This window comes from Phoca vitulina, unplaced genomic scaffold (genome assembly GCF_004348235.1).
Source record: "Phoca vitulina isolate PV1807 unplaced genomic scaffold, GSC_HSeal_1.0 scaffold1, whole genome shotgun sequence".
NCBI lineage: Eukaryota > Metazoa > Chordata > Mammalia > Carnivora > Phocidae > Phoca > Phoca vitulina.
The window spans coordinates 22227477-22247370 of NW_022589704.1; the positions used below are offsets into that span (position 1 = coordinate 22227477).

Sequence of the window (19894 nt, forward strand, 5' to 3'; positions counted from 1 at the left end):
ATTTTTTAAGGGGGTGTTTTGGGTTACTTAAGAAAAAAAAAAAAGGGCTTCCTGGTGACAGAATGAAGTCGTAAAATCCTACAGAGATCCAATTTAGAATCAAGGAGACAAGATGCCCTGGGTTTAGATTGCTACTCCAAATAACGTTTTATTGGGGGAAAAAATAAGGGACTAATAAAATGCATTGAGCATTAAGGCTCTTGAGTGACGATTGGATGGACATTGTGGGGAATTACTAGATAGAGGAAGATAAGTACAGAGACTCAAGCTTCTATCAAGTGCAAGTCAGTTAATATCTTTCTCTAGTCTTTAAATGATTTTAACACTATGGTATCTCCCCTTTCTTAACAGATGAACACTGGTCAGCGTAGGGATGGACCTCTTGTGCTTATAGGCAGTGGGCTTTCTTCAGAACAGCAAAAAATGCTCAGTGAGCTTGCAGCAATTCTTAAGGCTAAAAAATGTGCTGAATTTGACAATACAGGTGAGGAGTTTTATATATTTTTGGTTCAAAAAATTTTTAAATAAGTAATCCCTTTGTAGACCTCCCTTGCTAATTTGTATGTTTTAACTATTGGAGATTGGCAGTATACTTTGAATCTTGTAATACATCGAAAATGTGTTTATAGTTATAAACTACTTACAGGCCTAATTTAGTTAGGAAACATGAAGTTTAAAGCTTTGCACATACTTTAAGACAGAACAAGTGTCAGAAGGGCAAACTTATGGGTTCACTAATGACAGATAAATTGTGTGCAATGTAATGCTTTAATTCTTTAGTTATAATTTGAAAATAAAAGAAAAAGATATGTTTGCTAACGTGGCTTTAAGGTACGTGGTTTATGATCTGATATTTCATGTTGTTGGCCAGGATGGAGAATGATACCAAATTTAAAAAGTCTTATGTCTAAGTATAAAGATGGTTGCTTTGAAGAAAATTCAGATTCTGAAGTGCAGACTAACTGGTTATAATAGTTAAAGAATTATTTTGGTTTATATCTCTGTTTCTCTTCTTTTTTTTTGTTCTAGTAACTCATGTCATTGTTCCTGGGGATACAGTTCAAAGTACCCTAAAATGTATGCTTGGGATTCTCAATGGATGTTGGATCTTAAAATTTGAATGTAAGTACTGGACTTGGGAGAACTACAAAATGAATTAAGTTGACTAATTTCATTTTTTATGGTGTTCTACTGCCAATAATTATTTAAGGAACTTAATGCTATTTTTTTTTTTTACCCCCTGGTTAGTCACTGCATTTTGAAAAAGCTTCTTATATTATTGGTATCATTTAGATGTTCTTGATGTATCCACAGAAGTGCTTTTTAGTCTTTTTTAAAATCTTTTTTTCTCTACTATGAACTATTTTAATAAAGAGTAAATGGATTATATAGTAGACTTTTAAGCTTAAGCAATCCATATCACTGTTGAGATGTATTTAACTTAATAAACACATGTTTTAAATACACTACCGTGATGTGAAATAGTTTATGGCTTTTGTTTTATGACTTTTTTTTAGGGGTGGGGAAGGAATAGAGGGCGAGGGAGAGAGAATCTTAAGCAGGCTCCACACCCATCGCGGAGCCCGACCCGGGGTTCGATCTCACCCCTCTGAGATCATGACCTGAGCTGAAACCAAGAGTCAGACGCTTAACCAACTGAGCCTCCCAGGCACCCCTTGCTTTATGATTTCTGAAAACTGTGTACGCTTTCTTAGCTGATCCAATGTATTTTTGGAAACTGTTGGAAGTTTCGACTGCCTTGTACTACCTGATTTGGAGTGATTACACCAGCTGTTAATCCACACCTTTGCTAAAGATGTATCATCCTTATCTGCTTCTTGTTGGTGCTCAAGCACCACTACTTTGAGAATAGCCTTTCACCTTCCCTGCTCTCACTTGTTCGCTTTTCTTACCCTTGGATTCACTTAGGACTTCAAACAACAAAAGAAAGCTCATACAGGGTTATTTCCTATTCTTCAATAACTAAAGTATCTACTTTGCATATGATGGCTAAAATAGGACGGTGGGTATACCTGTTTTGTGCACTAGTTTTTGAGAAGAGAATAATGGCTGTAAAAGGGGTACACAGGGGTCTTGTGATGATGGGGCCGAGTATCTTGATCCTAGCGGTGGTTACATTACACACATGATTAAATTGTATAGATCTGCATGCATATGCACACACACAGACCTGACTGCATGTGTAAATGATGAAATCTGAATAAGCTCTATGGATTGTATCCGTGTCAAATTCTTGGTTTTGATATTGTGCTCTAAATGTGTGTAGGGAGTTAGATTGGACACTGGAGGAAGGGCGCATGGGACTTCCCTGTACATTTCTGTGTATCATCCTATGAATCTATAATTATTTCAGATTAAAAAGATAAAAAAGGATAGCGAGTATTTTTAATGAAATCTTCTTTTTAAGAAGCAAAGGATGATGGGGCGCCTGGGTGGCTCAGTCGTTAAGCGTCTGCCTTCAGCTCAGGTCATGATCCCAGGGTCCTGGGATCGAGCCCCGCATCGGGCTCCCTGCTCGGCAGGAAGTCTGCTTCTCCCTTTCCCACTCCCTCTGCTTGTGTTCCCTCTCTCGCTGTGTCTCTCTCTGTCAAATAAATAAATAAAATCTTTAAAAAAAAAAAAAAAAAAAAAAAAAAAGAAGCAAAGGATGGATTAGAATTAGTTTTAAAAAACTTTATGTTATGGCTTTGTGCTTTGAAGGTTTTATGGTAGAAATGCTTGATTTATCAAGATCTTAATTGTGTTATTAATTTGATCTCTAGTTTGAAATTAATTGGGTTTGTAGAATGGTTTCCCTTTAGCAATTGGTATTCATGTCCTTCTTAAATGCAGCTACCACTGTCCTTGTGATGCCAATCTCCACTGATGGGTCAGATCCAGCGAAGGCTGTGACCAGCACTGTTACTCATCTCTGCTCATCCTGTCTGTGATTAGTCTGTCCTGGTTATGACCAGTTCAAGGAGTATGATAAACAGTCGGACTGACGGATTATGTACATAGAAAAAAAAGTTTCCCTTTCTGCCTCACTCTTATTTTTGAACTTCTTTTCCCTTTTAAATCTGTGGCAAGTCTTATTGGGCCTCAGTGTTTAAAACATTTGGTTTCATGATTGTAGATGCTGTTTTACTGAACCTGCTCCAGAAGCTTTGCCAGCGGTTATAGGAAGGAACAGATTTTCGTAATAACAAGGTCTTAACAATAAAGAAGCCATGTGGAATTTTGAATGTTAAAGCACTGCCAGTTTAAGTCTTGTTCTTGTGAATATGCTCAATTTGCATCTGGTTAAATGTACACGCTACATGATTCATTTCCATAAAATCTGCCTTCTTTAAGAAATGGAAGTTTTATCATTTTAATGGCTTGGCCATGTCATTTTTATAGAATCACAATGGACTCAAGCTGACTCAGTAGTGTGCTGTTTGGTGATTCGCACAGTGGTGAATAACACACTCCAGTGTCAGTAGTTCTGTAGGATAAAGGATGCGTGGAATCTTCTTTTTTTCATTGTTTTAATTTTTTTAAAGATTTATTTATTTATTTATTAGAGAGAGAGAGAGAGCACAAGCAGGGGGAGTAGCAGGCAGAGGGAGAGGGAGAAGCAGGCTCCCCGAAGAGCAGGGAACCCGATGTGGGACTCAATCCCAGGGCCCTGGGATCATGACCTGAGCTGAAGGCAGACGCTTAACCGACTGAGCCACCTAGGTGCCCTTGTTGCATGGAATCTCTTACTAAAGTTCATATCCTTGTACTTTCTAACAAAGAGTCCAAAGAGAAATAGGGTCAGGGTTTGGGACAATTACTGTTGTAAATAGTCACTGGGTCTATCAAGAGAAGGCAAGAAACTGCGAATACCTTCTGTCCTAATACATATTTCTCACTACATTGTTTTTTGCGTCAGACCTGTCAGTTTGATTTTTTAAAATGTTCAAATCTATTCAGAACTTTCTGAAACAAACATGTATGTTGAAGAAACATGAGATGGACCAAAGCTTTCAAAATTAATTGTAAAGATTTATGACTTATTGAAAGTAGGTCTTGTGGTTGAAGATACCAATTAGCTTCCTGGTAGACAAAATCTTTACTTGTTTAACTATGTGGAAACATCAATATTCTCTTTTCATGGGATTTTTCCATAAACCAAGTAGATTCAAGAGGAAATTCTATCTAAACTTTTCTCTGTAGATAATTACAAAATAACCTAACAAATTAAACAAATTTAAACAAATTAACAAAAAGGAATTATAGCTATCTAAATTTACCTATTGGAAATTTTCTGTTTAACCATGTTTGTCTTAATTGGTTACTATCTCCTTATTTTCCCACATTATATATGTAGAGTATATTACAGTGTCACAGTTAATGGATATACCAATGGAGATTCTGAGAATAGGCTGTAGTTACACTATTGTGCCAGCCATTTGTTTCTTACTTATTTTATAGATATTTTACAGAAATGAGAGATACAGATAGGAAAATTCCTTTAAGATTAAGTTTATGGCTGAGCTCCTGCTTAAGTCCTGGTTCTGTGCTAATTCCTCACATGCAACTTAGAACAGTCATCGTACAAGGGTGAATTTGGATAATTAAAGACATGACTAGAATGAAAAAATAGAAGATACACGAATAAGTGATTTTTATTCACCTTCTAGACTGTGAATACGGTGGAACTACATCCTAAAGATGTAAACTAGCCTTCAAAAAGAGGAAATGTCTTTTATTGACTTATCCTTTTAGTACAGTGCTTTCAAAATTTCCTCTAGCCTGAGCTGTTTTTTTTTTTAATTAATTCTGCCTCTTCCCTTCTCATCTCAATGTGAAGAGGAGAGCAGATGGCTGTCATCTTTTCTTAATAATCTCTCCCTCTTCCCCATTCTCCTCTAAGTTTCGCTGCTGGAGAAGTTTTGAAAGTCCTTAGCACCCGAGGGCATTGCCATGAGAATGTGCCAAACATTTTACACTGGCCTGGTGTCTGTGAGGTGAGGAAGCACCAAGTAGGGTGATTTTTTGTGTCTGTTTTAGTTGAGATGGATGGAACCTAAAAGGCAATCATTATACCATCATATTATAAATAACCTCATAATCAGGTTAACAAACTTAGACTTTTCTATTAAATATGTTTCTTCAAATTTTATTCTATTCAATAAAATGAATAGAATCTATTCAGTTCTATTTAAACTTTGCTAATTCCTAAAAAAATAAATACAGCAAAGCATTTCTTTTTTTTTATGTTATGTTAATCACCATATATTACATCATTAGTTTTTGATGTAGTGTTCCATGATTGTTTGGGTATAACACCCAGTGCTCCATTCAATACGTGTCCTCTTTAATACCCATCACCAGGCTAACCCATCCTCCCACCCCCCACCCCTCTAGAACCCTCAGTTTGTTTCTCAGAGTCCATAGACTCTCATGGTTCGTCTCCCCCTCCTATTTCCCCCCCTTCATTTTTCCCTTCCTGCTATCTTCTTCTTTTTTTTTTTTTTAACATATAATGTATTATTTTTTTCAGAGGTACAGGTCTGTGATTCAACAGTCTTACACAATTCACAGCACTCACCATAGCACATACCCTCCCCAATGTCTATCACACAGCCACCCCTTCCCTCCCACCCCCCACCACTCCAGCAACCCTCAGTTTGTTTCCTGAGATTAAGAATTCCTCATATCAGTGAGGTCATATGATACATGTCTTTCTGTGATTGACTTATTTCGCTCAGCATAACACCCTCCAGTTCCATCCACGTCATTGCAAATGGCAAGATTTCATTCCTTTTGATGGCTGCATAATATTCCATTGTATATATATACCACATCTTCTTTATCCATTCATCTGTCGATGGACATCTTGGCTCTTTCCATAATTTGGCTATTGTGGACATTGCTGCTATAAACATTGGGGTGCACGTACCCCTTCGGATCCCTACATTTGTATCTTTGGGGTAAACACCCAGTAGTGCAATTGCTGGATCATATGGTAGCTCTATTTTCAACTTTTTGAGGAACCTCCATACTGTTTTCCAGAGTGGCTGCACCAGCTTGCATTCCCACCAACAGTGTAGGAGGGTTCCCCTTTCTCTGCATCCCTGCCAACATCTGTTGTTTCCTGACTTGTTCATTTTAGCCATTCTGACTGGTGTGAGGTGGTATCTCACTGAGGTTTTGATTTGGATTTCCCTGATGCCGAGCAATGTTGAGCACTTTTTCATGTGTCTGTTGGCCATTTGCATGTCTTTGGAAAAATGTCTGTTCATGTCTTCTGCCCATTTCTTGATTGGACCCTTTGTTCTTTGGATGTTGAGTTTAATAAGTTCTTTATAGATTTTGGATACTAGCCCTTTATCTGATATGTCATTTGCAAATACCATCTTCCATGCTGTTGGTTGTCTTTTGGTTTTGTTGACTGTTTCTTTTGCTGTGCAAAAGCTTTTTATCTTGATGAAGTCCCAATAGTTCATTTTTGCCCTTGCTTCCCTAGCCTTTGGCGATGTTTCTAGGAAGAAGTCGCTGCGGCTGAGGTCGAAGAGGTTGCTTCCTGTGTTCTCCTTTAGGATTTTGATGGACTCCTGTCTCACCTTTAGGTCTTTCAACCATTTTGAGTGTATTTTTGTGTGTGGTGTAAGGAAATGGTCCAGTTTCATTCTTCTGCATGTGGCTCTCCAGTTTTCCCAACATCATTCGTTGAAGAGACTGTCTTTTTTCCATTGGACATTCTTTCCTGCTTTGTCGAAGATCAGTTGACCATAGAGTTGAGGGTCTATTTCTGGGCTCTCTATTCTGTTCCATTGATCTATGTGTCTGTTTTTGTGCCAGTACCATACTGTCTTGATGATGACAGCTTTGTAGTAGAGCTTGAAGTCCAGAATTGGGATGCCATCAGCTTTGCTTTTCTTTTTCGATATTCCTCTGGCTATTTGGGGTCTTTTCTGGTTCCATACAAATTTTAGGATTATTCCATTTCTTTGAAAAAAGTGGATGGTATTTTGATAGGGATTGCATTAAATGTGTAGATTGCTCTAGGTAGCATCGACATCTTCACAATATTTGTTCTTCTCATCCATGAGTATGGAACGTTTTTCCGTTTCTTTGTGTCTTCCTCAATTTCTTTCATGAGTATTTTATAGTTTTCTGAGTACAGATTCTTTGCCTCTTGGTTAGATTTATTCCCAGGTATCTTATGGTTTTGGGGGCAATTGTAAATGGGATCGACTCCTTAATTTCTCTTTTTTCTGTCTTGTTGTTGGTGTATAGACATGCCTCTGATTTCTGTGAATTGATTTTATATCCTGCCACTTTACTGAATTCCTGTATGAGTTCTAGCAGTTTTGGGGTGGAGTCTTTTGGGTTTTCCACATAAAGTATCATATCATCTGCAAAGAGTGAGAGTTTGACTTCTTTGCCGATTTGGATGCCTTTTATTTCTTTTTGTTGTCTGATTGCTGTGGCTAGGACTTCTAATGCTATGTTGAATAGCAGTGGTGATAGTGGACATCCCTGCCGTGTTCCTGACCTTAGTGGGAAAGCTCTCAGTTTCTCCCCATTGAGAATGATATTTGCTGTGGGTTTTTCATAGATGGCTTTTATGATATTGAGGTATGTACTGTCTATCTCTATACTCTGAAGAGTTTTGATCAAGAAAGGATGCTGTACTTTGTCAAATGCTTTCTCTGCATCTAATGAGAGGATCATATGGTTCTTGTTCTTTCTTTTATTAATGTATTGTATCACGTTGATTGATTTGTGGATGTTGAACCAACCGTGCAGCCCAGGGATAAATCCCACTTGGTTGTGGTGAATAATCCTTTCAGTGTACTGCTGGATCCTATTGGCTAGTATTTTGGTGAGAATTTTTGCATCCATGTTCATCAGGGATATTGGTCTGTAATTCTCCTTTTTGATGGGGTCTTTGTCTGGTTTTGGGATCAAGGTAATGGTGGCCTCATAAAACGAGTTTGGAAGTTTTCCTTCCGTTTCTATTTTTTGGAACAATTTCAGAAGAATAGGTATTAATTCTCCTTTAAATGTTTGGTAGAATTCCCCTGGGAAGCCATCTGGCCCTTGGCTTCTGTTTGTTGGGAGATTTTTGATGACTGCTTCAATTTCCTTAGTGGTTATAGGTCTATTCAGGTTTTCTATTTCTTCCTGGTTCAGTTTTGGTAGTTGATACATCTCTAGGAATGCATCCATTTCTTCCAGATTATCTAATTTGCTGGCATATAGTTGGTCATAATATGTTCTTATAATTGTTTGTATTTCTTTGGTGTTGGTTGTGATCTCTTTCATTCATGATTTTGTTGATTTGGGTCATTTCTCTTTTCTTTTTGATAAGTCTGGCCAGGGTTTTATCAATCTTGTTAATTCTTTCAAAGAACTAGCTCCTAGTTTCGTTGATCTGTTATACTCTTCTTTTGGTTTCTGTTTCATTGATTTCTGCTTGGATCTTTATTATTTCTCCTCTTCTGCTTGGTTTAGGTTTTATTTGCTGTTCTTCAGCTCCTTTAGGTGTATGGTTAGTTTGTGTATTTGAGACCTTTCTTGTTTTTTGAGAAAGGCTTGTATTGCTATATACTTTCCTCTTAGGACCGCCTTTGCTGCATCTCAAGGATTTTGAACAGTTGTGTTTTAATTTTCATTTGTTTCCATGAATTTTTTTAATTCTTTAATTTCTTGGTTGACCCATTCATTCTTCAGTAGGATACTCTTTAGCCTCCATGTATTTGAGTTCTTTCCGACTTCCCTCTTGAGATTGAGTTCTAGTTTCAAAGCATTGTGGTCTGAAAATATGCAGGGAATGATCCCAATCTTTTGGTACCAGTTGAGACCTGATTTGTGACCTAGGATGTGATCTATTCTGGAGAGTGTTCTATGGCACTAGAGAAGAGTGTGTATTCTGTTGCTTTGGGATGGAATGTTCTGAATATATCTGTGAAGTCCGTTTGGTCCAGTGTGTCATTTAAAGTCTTTATTTCTTTGTTGATCTTTTGCTTAGGTGATCTGTCCATTTCAGTGAGGGGGGTGTTTAAGTCCCCACTATTATTATTGTATTGTTGTCAATATGTTTCTTTGCTTTTGTTATTAATTGGCTTATATAATTGGCTCCTCCCATGTTAGGGGCATAGATATTTACAGTTGTTAGATCTTGTTGGATAGACCCTTTAAGTAGGATATAGTGTCCTTCCTCATCTCTTATTATGGTCTTTGGTTTAAAATCTAATTTGTCTGATATAAGGATTGCCACCCCAGCTTTTTTTGGTGTCCATTAGCATGGTAAATAGTTTTCCACCCCCTCACTTTCAATCTGGGGGTGTCTTTGGGTCTAAAATGAGTCTCTTGCAGACAGCATATTGATGGGTCTTGTTTTTTTATCCAGTCTGATACCCTGTGTCTTTTGATTGGGGAATTTAGCCCATTTACATTCAGGGTAACTATTGAAAGATATGAATTTAGTGCCACTGTATTGCCTGTAAGGTGACTGTTACTGTATATTGTCTGTGTTCCTTTCTGATCTATGTTACTTTTAGGCTCTCTCTTTGCTTAGTGGACCCTTTACAATATTTCTTGTAGGGCTGGTTTCATGTTTGCAAATTCCTTTAGTTTTTGTTTGTCCTGGAAGCTTTTTCTCTCTCCTTCTATTTTTAATGACAGCCTAGCTGGATATGGTATTCTTGGCTGCATATTTTTCTCATTTAGTGTTCTGAAGATATCATGCCAGTCCTTTCTGGCCTGCCAGGTCTCTGTGGATCGGTCTGTTGCCAATCTAATGTTTCTACCATTGTAGGTTACAGACCTCTTCTTCTGAGCTGCTTTCAGGATTTTCTCTTTGTCTCTGAGACTCGTAAGTTTTACTATTAGATCCAGGGTGTTGGCCTATTTTTATTGATTTTGAGGGGGGTTCTCTTTGCCTCTTACCAAAGCATTTCTATTGATAGGCAACTTCATGTTTACTGAAATGTGGGAAACAGAATGCCACAACGACCGCTGGTGCATGTTCGTTCAGACTCCGAAATCTGTGAGAAAACTCAAGATTGCAGGGTTAAAAATAACCCGAAAGGATCAGAGTGAAATGCCCTTGGGATGTGTGTGGTCTGTTCTAACGTACACAGCAGAAGATGTTTTGTAGATAGGAAGCCAGCTGTAAAGAGCACACTGTGCGCTCCCTTCTTTGTTCTCTTATCCTGTGTTAAGGTCCGAGTACAATGCTGTTTACAATTAATTGATCACAGCCAGTTACAGATTTCTTTATTTCTTCTCCACTCCCACTGCTTCACTTAACTAACCCTGTGTATGTGGAAAAATGTGCCTTACTAAGCCCCTGCTGTAAATCATTATAGACCTGTATCATTGTAGAAGTTTTATTAGATTATGGAAAATAAACCTCAGCACCTTGGGCTGTTTGCTCGGGGTCCCCTGTGCCTCGCTATACTGTCGTCTCTTTTCTCAGTTCCTTCGCCACCCCAGGTCCCCAACTCTCTGAGGTCGACACCGAAATCCTTCACCAATGATTCAGTAAGAATTATTAAAAAAAAAATAACGTCTTTTGATCTAATAGTCCCACTTCTGAGGATTTGTCCTAAGCAAGAAATACAGAAGAAAGAAGTTATTTTCATTGTTATTTCCAATAGCAGGACATAGGGGGAATAACCTTAAATTGGAAATAATTAAAAGTTTAAATATATTCTCTGAAAAAATTCATATTTTTATGTGGTAATTATTAAGACTAAAGTGTTATAAAAAACAGGATTGTTGAAATTTTGAAGAAGCATAAAACAATTATATCTTCACTTTTAACATTATATAAATGTGTGAACGCATGCAGGCGAAGGACAGTCCAGAGAAAACGTTGTGGATTGATAAGCAGAAACCTGTTTGTGACATTTTAAAAGACGATGTGTGTCTGGGGCGCCTGGGTGTCTCAGTCGGTGAAGCATCTGACTGTTGATTTCAGCTTGGGTCATGATCTCAGGGTGTTGAGATTGAGCCCCACACTGAGCTCCGCATTGGGCTCCATGCTTGGCTGGGAGTCTGCTTGGAATTCGCTCTCTCTCTCTGCCCCTCCCCACGCTTGTGCACTCTCTCTCTGTCTCTCTGAAAAACAAAAAGCAAACAAAAAACCCAGTGTGTGTCTTTTAAATGAAATCCAATTCAGCTTCTCAAGTTCCCATGAAAATTAGAAAGTTTATCTTGTTTTTCAACTTTACAAAGATTAATTGGACAGGTAAGGGCTTCAGTCTTACTTTCAGGGAAGTTAGCACCTGTGTGTGTATGTTGCCGCAGTCAGATATACTGGATCTTTTGTTCTAGTTCTGTAGACCTAGCAAGTACATTTTGATATGGTGATTGCCCTACCAGTCAAAACAGAAATTCTTATATACATATTTAAACTTTCAATATATGACTAAAGAATACCAAGTATGAGTTTTTAAATTATTTTATTAAGAAAAAATTTTGGATGTTTGAAAAAAAGAATAAAGTTTAGTCTTTAACCACAACTCTGAAAAGGGGATTATTTGGGGGCACCTGGGTAGGTCATTCAGGCAAGCAGCTGCCTTCGGCTCAGTTCATGATCTCAGGGTCCTGAGATCGAGCCCCACATCGGGTCCCTGCTCCGCAGGAAGTCTGCTTCTCCCTCTCCCTGTGCCTGCCGCTCCCCCTGCTTGTGCTCTCTCGCTCGTGTTCTCTCTCTCTCTCTCAAATAAATAAATAAAATCTTTTAAAAAATTAAAAATAATAAAATCTTAAAAAAATAAAAGGGATTATTTTGATATTGTTCATAATACGGGGTTTTAGAATTGATACCCAAATTTTGCCTAATAAAATTTTATGATACAGCATGTAATATATATCTATATATTTAAAGATATATTTATTTATTTTAGAGAGAGTGTGTGTGTGAGCAGGGGAAAGGGCAGAGGGAGAGGGAGAGAATCACAAGCACACTCTGGCTGAGTGCAGAGCCTGAGGCAGGGCTTGATCTCACGACCCTGAGCTCATGACCCCCGAGATGATGACCCTGAGATCATGACCTGAGCCAAAACCAAGAGTCAGACACTCAACCAACTGAGCCACCTAGGCACCCTAATACAGCATGTAATATATTTTTGTGGTAGAATTTGATCTGCTTCTCAAATATACATTAAGTAAAATAAATCCAGCATACTGTCCTATGAAGAAATATGCTTTTATATATAAATAAATTTGTAATTGGAATACTAGCTTAAAAAGTAGTCAGAAATAACCAGTTGTTAAATGGTATTTATATAAAATTATAAAGTCTAATGATCTGTGATAGCATTTTCTGTGATATCCCCAGTCTAGATGTTTATGATGGCATGAGTGGAACATTTAGCTTTTATTTTATATTTTCAGCCTTCATTTCATTGTCCTTCCACTCTATACTGCGGCATTTCATAATATTGGGTTTATTTCTTCTTGTACCAGGCACCCAGATTTTCAGAAATTGCAGGGAGAGTGTAAGTTGTTTTTCCATTGTTCTTGTCACCATTTTGAAAGGTTTCCTGTAATGATTTCCTTTTTTCTAAAGTTTAGTGATATTATAGCTTCTTTGCCTAAAAAGCCAAATAGAAAAGCATTTAAAAAATATTTTGTTGTACAACTTGGATATTCATTTTTAATAGAATCAGAGGGGGAATTTCTCAATGTCTGTTTTACTAATATGCTGTTATTTTGAGTTCCATAAGTGCCTGGTTTGGATCTAATGATATATTTATTAGGACTTTTGATTTTGCCGTAGAATGATATTTGTTTCTGTATCTTAATTTTTTTTTTTTTTTTTAGGACTTAGGTGTTGTCTGAGAGTGGTATTTAATTCTGATTTTCACTGCTATTTCAGTTATGTATGGCCAGTAGCTCCAGAAAAATAGCAATTCTTTAAAATAGGGGTTTATTTACTGCTCTAGGTTTTCAAGAAAGTGAGCAGATTCTGTGGCCTTCCATGGAAGGGTAGTTTTCCACTTTGGACATTTAATAAATCTCCATTTTAAAGCTTTATTCCATCTTCGTTGTATTTTATAATCATTTGTATGTAGCTGTGGATTTAGGAACCCTTTTTTCTACTCCTTCCCATTTCCATGATTTAAAACTAGATTTTTCCCTTCTAAAACTAGAAAAAAGTGATTAAGTTTAGTATAGATTCACAAACATCATCAGCAGTTCATGAAAATAAACAGTCATTGATATATGTGCTATTAATGAGGTGTAGGAGGTTAAGAGTGGTTACTAGAGATTTAAGATAAAGGGATACCTTTCCATATAGTACAAACTTCTTTTTTTTTTTTTTAAAGATTTTATTTACTTATTTGACAGAGAGAGACACAGCGAGAGAAGGAACACAAGCAGGGGGAGTGGGGGAGGGAGAAGCAGGCTTCCCGCTGAGCAGGGAGCCTGACGGGGGGCTCGATCCCAGGACCCTGGGATCATGACCTGAGCCGGAGGCAGACACTTAACAACTGAGCCACCCAGGCGCCCCTAGTACAAACTTCTTTTAAAAAAATTATTGTAGCCCAGAATTCATAAGCTGCATTAGTATGCAAAGATTCCAGGCTTTGCTAAGGTTGCCAGAGCTACTTTTAATGACTTTGAGTTAATGACTTTGAGTTAAGCAGTACTTTGGGAATTGGGCTCCTTACCTATATATATAAAAAAGTAATAAATCAGGGCCAAAGGAAAGCTTACCTGAAATGGTAGACATGATCAGGAATATATGTGGTCTAAAAGAATCTCTGAACTTTAATAAAAGAGGTAATTCATTCCAATATTTCTGCAAAATGATAGCTTCAGTCAAAATCTCAAAACATAAGGGAACATGTGAAAAGGAAGAAAGGATATGAACTTTTTATAAGGATAGTGGCTCCACAAATTTTAACGTATATATCATTCTGGCATATATAGAAATCTGTGTTTACATCAGTAACATAGCTTATTCATGTAAAGTCATTTTGGTTTGGAAATTATTAGCTGAAAAGCTAATAAATGGTCTTGCATATGCTTCTTATTTCTTCAAAAGAGAGGATAAGTATCCATCTTTTGCTAATAAGCTGTTTTAGTGTCTGATGATGGAATAATACCAACTTCACTAAATATTTATTACAAACATAAAACATTTTTTGGTTTTAAGAAGTGTCTTTTAATTGGTGGAAAATGGCCTATTTTTAAGTCTTGATGTATATATAGAGAATAAGGATTACAGTGTATATGGTACTTTGGATGACTTTATGTCAATGAATGTTATGAAAGTTCTGATGTTTTGTTTAACATGGAAGATAGGTTTAGGAATTCTTGCTGCAGTTTGCTTAACTTTTATTGAGTAAATAAAATATTAAAATACCATCCATTATTTCGACTTGTTAATTTGGTAATGTTTTGGCTGGTAGATTCTTCCATTTCATTGATGATGTTAATGTATCACTATTTAAATTGTTGAAAGTTTATTTTAAAGTGTCTTTTTTTTTTTTTACTTGTTTAGTAAATCAAGTTAGTTGGTTTATCTCAAAAGAGGTTCACTAGAAAATTGATATGAATTGATATGTAATGATCATAAATGTCAATAAGTAAATGTTGAGAAAGACTAGTAATAAACTCATTGATTCACTAAAGACAAAGCCAAATGCATTGTTCTCCCCACACCTCCTCTCCCAGGGTAGTCACCAGTTTTTGCCATTTGGTATAATTTTTTGCTAATCTCTTAAATGAGGATCCTCCCACTTAGTCATCTGTTAAGTGGTTATATGACATTGTGAGAGAGGTGTAGTATGTTAAATCTGAGTAGAGAATGTCTGACATTTTCTTTGATGCTTTATTTTTTTAATAAAATAAAGAATAAAGATTAAAGAATAAAGATTAAAAACTGATCTAGGAGTTGGAAGATATCTGAGTTCTCGTTCTTAGTTGTCACTGGGAAAACGGCTTAAATTTCTTAAGACTTAAGTTTTGGGGCGCCTGGGTGGCTCAGTCGGTTAAGTCAAGTCATGATCCTGGGGTCCTGGGATCGAGCCGCAGGTCGGGCTCCCTGCTCAGCGGGGAGTCTGCTTCTCTCTCTCCCCCTGCCCCTCCCCCGCCCCCATTTTGGCTCTCTCTCAGATAAATAAATAAAATCTTTAAAAAAAAGACTTGAGTTTCTTTATCTGAAATGAAGAGATTGATTAGATGAAGCATCAGGAGTTTCTTTTTTTTGTTTGTTTTGTTTTTGATTTTTTTTTTTTTATTCGAGACAGAAAGATAGCATGAGCAGGGGGAGGTGCAGAGGCAGAGGGAGAAGTAGGCTCTCTGCTGAGCAGGGAGCCGGATGTGGGTCTCGATCCCAGGACCCTGGGATCATGATCTAAGCCGAAGGCAGAGGCTTAACCATCTGAGCCACCCAGGTGCCCTGCATCAGACGTTTCAAATTGGTAGTCTAAGGGCCAAAGCAGATACAATTTATGTGGACAGCTCAGTCCAGCATAACTCTTTACATTTTGTGTCTTTATGTGTGATGTTCTTTTTCCTATTGGTTACAGTCTCCACGACTTCCTGCTCCTTGACATCGTGTTCCTTACATGTTTCCATAATCCCTTTGGCCCTTGTAGGCATTCAGCTTGCAACCCTTGGACTAGATGTCACGCCTAATTTTCAAAAAATTCTTGATATTTTCTGTGCTATGACAGCAACTAACAGAACACTTAGTCACCATTCAAGCATGTTATTAAAGACCTGCACACTGTTCCTTAATTTTCAGGGGGAAAATGCTTTATTTTCTTTCTTCTTGATCATGAAGTTGCAGAGAGAGAGTTGGCAGATTGTATTCAATGCACTAATTAGAGCATCAGATTTTTCTTCCTTACTGTATAGAAATTTGTTGAACAACTTCTGTAGAGCTGTAAATTTTGTGACGAGGTATTCACACTGTAGAGGCCCTGGCGTCTTGCCGTGGAACCGCCCTGCCGCCTTGTCTGGGACAGCCAGCTGCTACCCTTCTCTCCTTCCCGAATCTGGTGACCGAGCCAATGCCAGCACATCGCTGGGGTCAACAGATACCATTTTAACACACCGTTTTGACAGTTTCAGTAATCAACCAAATGAATTTGTAAAATGGATAAGCAGCAAGCATGGGCGCAGCCCATTTATTTATTTCTGTAATTAAGACATTTGCTCTTCACTTGTTACAGTAGTTATCATAGGGGTATTCGGTCGTTGGCTTTATATGCTGTCATGTTCACTCATCTAAAGATACTGGTACGAATGCTCTGCAAGTGTCATTAGGAAAGGAGATTTAGGAAGGGGACTACATGCATAAGTGATAAGTAAAAATAGTAATTTACATGTAAAATAATGAGTTTAAGGTAAGTCCATGATTGAGCTAGATTGCTAATGTTTTTTAGGTTGGTTTTTAATATTAGAAACAGTATGTGATGCAGTGTAAGCACACTGGCATTGTTTCTGGGAGGATGCTTTGACCTAGTCAAAAATATTGAGACTTATTTTCAATATACAGTACATACTTTTTTTAAAGATTTTATTTATTTGTCAGAGAGAGAGAGCACAAGCAAGGGGAGTGGCAGGCAGAGGGAGACGCAGGCTCCCCACTGAGCAGGGAGCCCGATGTGGGGCTCGATCCCGGGACCCTGGGATCATGACCTGAGCCAACGGCAGACGCTTAACCGATTGAGCCACCCAGGCCTCCCTATACAGTACATATTTTAATATTAGCTCCATTAGAAAGCCAGTTGTTTACTCAGTGGGCAACTATTAAAAATTTTTTAAATGCAGTTTTTATTATATGTAGAAACCCAACAATTTTTATAGAACGGTTGTATTTATGATGAATTAGTGAGAATAATAAGATTCAGAAGTTCAGCATAACAAAGTTGGCTAAATATGATTTTTGTATTAAAAACACTGGAGGAAAGGGATACCAAAGCATAAGTAAAATTAACAAAGAATCACATGATAGTTCTGGAATTACAGCTATCCCAAGGTTGAGTGTTGAATTTGAATATGCATTAGTAATTCCAAGTTAAGAAAATTCAATCTCTTGACAAAGCTCTGCTTTTGGAGAGATGGAGAATTCAGTTGTTAAAATCTCGCGACTTTTATATATTAAGCAGTATCTTGGAACATCTTTATTGAAGCAGCTCTACAGCATTTGAAATATTCACCAAGTCATCTCTAGCCTGGAGACTTCCAACTGTGTACCTGTCAAATTCCAAACGTATCCCAAGCTCTGCTTACTATTTAACAAGCACTATCGTGTCTCTGCTGGGTGGCCATCTGAGCTAGGTGCTGTGGACTCAAGCACTTTCCTTATGTCAGCTCACTTTAGAGTCTAACAGGGGGTTAGACAAAGAACTGTGGAAATGAGCAGTGCAGGAGATAAGCCCTCAAGTTCAAATCACTGTGGGCTGAACTAAATGAGGGCCTTTTTATCTACCTTCCTTTTGGTAATTGCTATAAATAAAAATTCAGATTTTTATAATTGCATGTGAAATAGCATATTGATTTAGGTTTTTCAGAAAAGAAACTAAAATTAGTGTTCAGTACACTTCACTGCTCAGTTCTCTGAAGGGAAGATTCCTTATATTTATATGGAAAACCATATTTATTACATTTTGTTTTAACATAAGTAAGGTTTCTATTTCTGTTTCAGAACAACAGTTAAAACAACCACGGAGAAGAAAAATCACCTAGGTAAATTACTTGTTTCAGTGAGAAACCAGTACTCGATACTTATTTTGCTTTTATCCTTTTTTTTTTTTGTTAGGGGTGAAAGCATGTCTACAGAGAAAAGCATGTGAACAGGAGGAAAAATATGAGATTCCTGAAGGTCCACGGCAAAGCAGGCTCAACAAGGAACAGCTGGTATTTGTCTTTCGATACTACTTTCATTGGGCTTATTATAACTTAATAGTATCACCATCAGGAAAAACTTCTCTTGCTCTTTCAACAAGTACAGGTGACTGATTAAAATTTTAATTGTGCTTGTTTCAAGCACTTGATTCTGAGAGATGATCACAATGAGCAGTAAAACCCAGAAGGTGATAATTTCATGCTGTTAATGGACTGTTGGCATCTTGAACATTCCCATAAACCTTTCAGAATCTGAGGTAAGTCTCAGAATCAGAGAGTAACTTGAAAGAAGACTTACGGCTGCTGCTTGGATTTAGTTCCCATATGTCTTTATTGCCACATACTGCAGTTTTAATGGGTAATATTCCATTATCCTCTGTGCGTTTGTATATATATATATATATATATATATATATGAAATGACAAAGAAAAATTTGCATAGAAAGCAGTTGTGGAACTTTTTTTTCCATAAAGCACAAAGAGGTGTGTTTCGTAGCTAACTGGATGCCTAGCCATGGCTTCATAATGTATTGTATGTGTTGTGTTGTATGTGTCTGGAACCCTGGAGGCCACATTCTCACTGGGGCTGTCCTCGAGAGCGGAGATTGGTCACATAGAGGGACCTGAGTAAGGATGGACAGAACTGGGTCAAGATCCACAGAAATGATGTTACTTGTATAATTTTATTAAGTGTAGCTGGGTATCCCTGAAGCACAGTTCAGATACCCTAGGAGTTCATGGGGCTTTAAGTCCCACCAAATGTGAATAACATTCTGATAAAGGAAGTTTGACAAGAAATTTCTGTTTGCTTTTTTTAAAATATGTGTGTGTGTATCAGAAACATCCACACACAGCACATCCTAACACCTAAAATCTGAGGAGAGTGAAGTTCCTGAGATGATGGCTGAGTTTTAGGAGAAAGATTGCAACTAGGAAGCCTATAAATATTGAAGTACTTTTCTTGACCCAAATAATGCACTTGAAATACAGTTTATCCCGGCACTTCATTTAAGCAGCCTCTTAACAGCTCATGACTACTTTCTTTATTTTCCTCATTCATATGCAGTGTTTTTAAATATTTTGATCTGCTTTTAACAAGCCTTTTCTTGTTATTTCAGTTGCCAAAGCTGTTTGATGGATGCTACTTCTATCTTGCGGGAACCTTCAAACACCATCCAAAGGACAACCTTATTAAGCTTGTCGCTGCAGCAGGGGGCCAGGTCCTTAGTAGAAAGCCCAAGCCAGACAGTGACGTGACTCAGACCATCAATACAGTTGCATACCACGCGAGACCTGATTCCGATCAGCGCTTCTGCACACAGTATATCATCTACGAAGATTTGTCTAATCATCGCCCAGAGAGGGTTCGGCAGGGCAAAGTCTGGATGGCTCCTTCCAGCTGGTTTATTGATTGTGTGATGTCCTTTGAGTTGCTCCCTCTTGACAGCTGAATATTGCACCAGATGTACGTTTCAAATTGAACTCACACGGTGTGAGAGCCCAGCCATTGCACTGTTTTGATCATTCACATTTTTATAATAGGTAGACTCGTTCATACATATGTTTTCCTTGAATTAAAAAACAAAACAAAACTTAGGCCAGACTTAGAATTCATTCTGTGTTTACCATTTAGAAGCTGAAATTGCTTTGAAGGATTTTTCTTTTTAAAACTGGTGTATGTTTTGATTCATCATGTCTTTTTATTCAAATTATCAGCTATCAAAGATTAATGAGAGAGTACCAGAACTATTGGTTAAATATACAACAGTATCGTTACTCTCTCAGCCTTTTAATGTTCTTTGATGAAAGTAAACCACACTTGCCACCAGCAAAAATACTTCCCATCCTTAGTAAACAAAGAATATTGTCAAATAATTGATTCTGGCTTTATTGTAATAGAGTACCTGGTCTGAATGTACCACCGTAGGTGTTAAATTCTTCTGTCTACAATTCTCTTCATCTTACGTTGTGTTTAGTTTTTTATAATTTACGTGGATGTCAGTTCCTACGTTTTTATCTCTTCTTTTTATCTTAC

General features: G+C 37.5%; 1 protein-coding gene across 2 annotated transcripts in view; it reads left to right on the plus strand.

The window, feature by feature from the left end:
* Positions 1-19439, plus strand: part of BARD1 (BRCA1 associated RING domain 1) — an 84754-nt gene extending 65315 nt beyond the window's left edge. For both annotated transcript variants that reach the window (XM_032402785.1, XM_032402790.1), the window contains exons 8-11: positions 352-484; positions 1030-1122; positions 17774-17871; positions 18978-19439. In XM_032402785.1, coding sequence (XP_032258676.1) covers positions 352-484; positions 1030-1122; positions 17774-17871; positions 18978-19310 — 657 coding nt within the window. In that variant the 3' untranslated portion in view covers positions 19311-19439. The remainder of the gene's footprint in view (positions 1-351; positions 485-1029; positions 1123-17773; positions 17872-18977) is intronic.
* Positions 19440-19894: the final 455 nt, after the last annotated feature.